The 4,027-nt window shown below is 37.7% G+C and overlaps 1 protein-coding gene across 1 annotated transcript in view; it reads left to right on the forward strand.

The window, feature by feature from the left end:
- The first annotated feature begins 1,320 nt into the window (after positions 1 to 1,320).
- LOC103474239 (extracellular calcium-sensing receptor-like) overlaps positions 1,321 to 4,027 on the forward strand; it is a 3,441-nt gene continuing 734 nt past the window's right edge. The window contains exons 1-7 of the mRNA XM_017308111.1: positions 1,321 to 1,510; positions 1,852 to 2,146; positions 2,234 to 2,523; positions 2,691 to 2,986; positions 3,296 to 3,501; positions 3,633 to 3,854; positions 3,927 to 4,020. Of these exons, the coding sequence (XP_017163600.1) occupies positions 1,404 to 1,510; positions 1,852 to 2,146; positions 2,234 to 2,523; positions 2,691 to 2,986; positions 3,296 to 3,501; positions 3,633 to 3,854; positions 3,927 to 4,020 (1,510 nt within the window). The 5' untranslated portion in view covers positions 1,321 to 1,403. The remainder of the gene's footprint in view (positions 1,511 to 1,851; positions 2,147 to 2,233; positions 2,524 to 2,690; positions 2,987 to 3,295; positions 3,502 to 3,632; positions 3,855 to 3,926; positions 4,021 to 4,027) is intronic.

The raw sequence follows: 4,027 nt of genomic DNA on the forward strand, positions 1-4,027 counted from the left end.
GTCTTGTGGGGTTCTGGTGACTGAATCCCGAGTACAGACCCCTCATAAGACCCCCTGGTTCTGGAGAACCAGGGTAAGGAAAGTACCGTTTTAGATTAGTCAATGCTCCCAAACGTCACTGTGCTGATGAAAATAGCCACTAAACTACTGGAGCCAGGTTAACTTTGAAGTTCCTAAGTCATTAAACCGGAGGGTGAAATCAAGTTCACCTGCATAGTTGGAGATTGCTGGTACTGTCGGTGCACATGTAAAATAACCACTGAACTACTAAAGCCAGGTCTGGTTCTGAGTCCTCATGCCCAGGTTAAGTCCTTGGGTAGGTTAGAGTCCCAGTTGACGACGTTTCAACTAAAGTCCTAAGGGTTAGAGTCCCTGTTAAACAACATTTTAACTAACTTTTTTGTTATTGTTTATTCAATGTTACATATTCTGTGTTTTTGTGTATAATGATGTAAAGCACTTTGAAATGCCTTGCTGCTGAAATGTGCTATAAAAATAAAATTTGATTGATTGATTAATTATAGTTTGATCTAGCTTATCAGATTGTAGCAGACAATGGTTGCATAACTAATCATAATTTTGTTGGATCTACTCAAATAACTTTAGAACTGCTAACACACATTGGCATTTGGAGCATCCATGTCTGATGCTGTCTCTTGATATATTGATTTCGATACCCGAAAGCCCCCTTCCGATAACTTCTTTTATTAGCAATTATCATTACAGTTGTTACTGAAAATAGTAAATGTCCTGAAGTTCATTTAACTATATTAAAAAAGAAGCTATCAGTTAGCAATTGTTGCTAACATGACTCACCAGAGCTCCACAAAACGAATTGATACAAAACTCTGTTGTCCCCAACAAGCCCAACTATAAACAAGTTATAATCTGTTAAAAAAAGTTCGACACATAAAAAAAAATTTCATGGAACACTTCGGGTGTACTTTTTTACCATGTTTTGGGACTTTTCTGGAACACAGCAAGTCTAAAAAGGACCATCTTATCCTCCTCATACTACATGTAAGTAATAGAGCGCCCCCTGCTGGGGCTAATTATAACTGTGCAGCTATATCACAAAAAGGAGTTTATGTCTTACATGGGTTGCAAAAACAAGAATGACGCTGCTAACAAAATCCATGGATGGTAAGAACAAATCAGACAGCCAGATGATGTAATCTATGTGATGTAATGATGTTTTGGAGAAGAGTTATATGGAGCAGTAGCAACACTCACATCCACCTTTACAGACTTGAGGGATGGAGAACTTATCTCTCCTTAATGGCTTAAGACTGGCTCATATTTSSSTCATATTTGTTGCTTTTGGTGTATCAGATAAAGTCAAAAATGGGGCTTTAGCTATCAATTGTACTCTGCAGGGTACAGCTCRTRTACCYGCWTTCTCAATGGATGGGGAGTTCATTATTGGTGGCGTTTTTTCCTTTCGTTACAAGGAGATCACAAAGATTCACAGCTACACAACTGTGCCTGAGCCGCCCACCTGCACAGGGAGGTTGGTAAGAGGGAGCATATGAAGAGAGTTATGCTAAAAACTGAAAAGGTTTTTATTTGAATGCTGCAAAGTGCAATGATTTATTTAACAGATTTTGTATTATTATTTTTAACATCAAAATTAATTTCAACAGAGTAAAAATCCGTTTCTGTATTGGTGAACTTGTGTAGAGGGCACAACTTCATCTGCCAAGGTGAATGGAGAGGGTCAGCAGTGATAAGAACAAACTTTATTAGTAGATGATACTCTTTAGTATATTGTATTATCTGGTTTGTGAAAATGTAAAAAGATTTTCTTCAAAAAAAGAAAAAAAGCAGTAATATGTAAATGTCTGTGTGCAGTGTCAACAGTCGTGAACTACGTCTTGGCCGTGCAATGATCTTTGCAATTGAGGAGATAAACAACAGCACAAAGCTGCTGCCTGGGATTAAACTCGGGTATAAGATCTATGACACATGCGCCTCTGTGTCTGTGGCCACTCATGTTGCATTTCAGCTGACAAATGGGGAAGACCCCATGATTCAGACAGGCCATAATTGTTCTAATTTAGGTGTAGTAATGGGTGTTATTGGTGCCTCTAGTTCCACACCATCTATTGGCATTTCACGCATCTTTGGTCCCTTCAATATTCCTCTGGTAAATTGTTTGAATTTATTACAAAATATAAAAATTTATTGTAGTATTTGTCTGTTAAATGATAATTTTTGTTTGTTTTTGCTTTAGGTGAGCCACTTTTCTACCTGTGCCTGCCTGTCAAATAAGCAGCAGTTCCCAACTTTCTTCAGAACAATTCCCAGTGACCATTATCAAGCTGATGCAYTGGCCAAACTGGTGAAACACTTTGGCTGGACTTGGATAGGARCMATYYAYTCTRACWCAGATTATGGAAGAAATGGCATGGCCTCTTTTCTTGAAGCAGCACACAGAGAAGAGATCTGTGTGGAGTACACTGAATCTTTCTATCGGACCGACCCAAAGAGCAAGATCCAAACAGTCGCTGATGTTATCCGCAGGTTTATGCATCTTTGATTTGGTTTGCGTTCTTCGGTTAGATACAGAAATGTTTTGTAACTACTTTTAAAAAGTTAAGCAATTATATATTTCACTTTTATTCCAGTAAATCTAGAAACTGCTGGAAAGGTTTATCAGTTTTACACAGTAAAATCTATTATCTCTTCAGGTCGACAGCAATTGCTATAGTGGCATTTATTGCTGATGGTGATATAAAACTCCTGTTTGAGGAGCTAAACCAACAACCTTCTCCTCCCCGTCAGTGGATTGGAAGTGAGGGCTGGATAACAGACCTTCAGCCAATGAGATTCAGTTTCTGTGCAGGAGCCATTGGAGTTGCTATTCAGCAATCTGTCATCCCTGGATTTGGAGACTTCCTGCTGGGTCTCTCTCCCTCTGAAGTAGCCGCCTCCTCCGTCCTCACAGAMTTCTGGGAGGAAGCATTCAACTGCAGCTTGACGAAAAGTGAGATACGAACATGATCAATTCCCAGTTTAGATTTCTCTCTTATTAAGTATGGTTAAAGGTTCAAACTTGATCATATTCTTTAGACGGAATACTGTATTTCTTTCAACTTGTGAAATTATAATGGGTACTTTTATTATACTTGGAAGTCTTTTGATGATATTACAAGATATACAATATTCATATTAAATTTTAAACCTCTCATTGCCCTAAGGTTAATACGTATAACTAAGTTGAAATGCTGAAAGAATCAATATAAAATCAATATTAAATTATCATAACACTTTATTTTTCTTTGCCTATTTTTAGCTAATTCAACAGAAATGAAGCTTTGTGATGGAACTGAARACTTAATGACTCTCAAGATCCCTTATACTGAAACGTCTAAATTCAGAATTACCAACATGGTGTACAAGGCTGTTTATGCCATAGCACATGCTATTCACACTGCAGTGTGTCAGGAAACTAATTTAACTACTACCTGTAAGAAACAAAAAGGGTTGAACTTACATCAGGTGAGATCAAATGATAGTAAAAATATTTTTTTCTCTTGATCAGGAATAAAGAAATCTTTCTTTGCTATTTCAGTGTTGTTGAATTTTTCATTGCTCCTTTTATTTAATTATTGTGATTTACATCTTGTCAGGTGTTCACTGAGCTAAAGAGAGTGAATTTTACGCAGAATGGTTACCATGTGTCTTTTGATGCTAATGGAGACCCTGTGGCTTCATATGAAGTTGTCAACTGGCAGAAGAGTGAGAGTGGGATTATTGAACTGGTAACAGTGGGGTACTATGATGCTTCACTGCCAAAAGGACAGGAGTTTCGCATTTACAAGAATCTATCCTGGTTTAATGGAGAAACGCAAGTAATGAAAAAAGTGCAACATTGCTCATCTTCTTGAAAATCATTTGTTTCACTATTTCTTTTTCTGTTTCAGGTTCCAGTCTCCCTTTGCTCCGATAGTTGTCCTCCAGGAACTCGTAAAGTGTTACAGAAAGGAAAACCAATCTGCTGCTATGACTGTATACCATGTCCTGA

The sequence above is a fragment of the Poecilia reticulata genome, linkage group LG13 (genome assembly GCF_000633615.1).
Source record: "Poecilia reticulata strain Guanapo linkage group LG13, Guppy_female_1.0+MT, whole genome shotgun sequence".
Taxonomy (NCBI): Eukaryota; Metazoa; Chordata; class Actinopteri; order Cyprinodontiformes; family Poeciliidae; genus Poecilia; species Poecilia reticulata.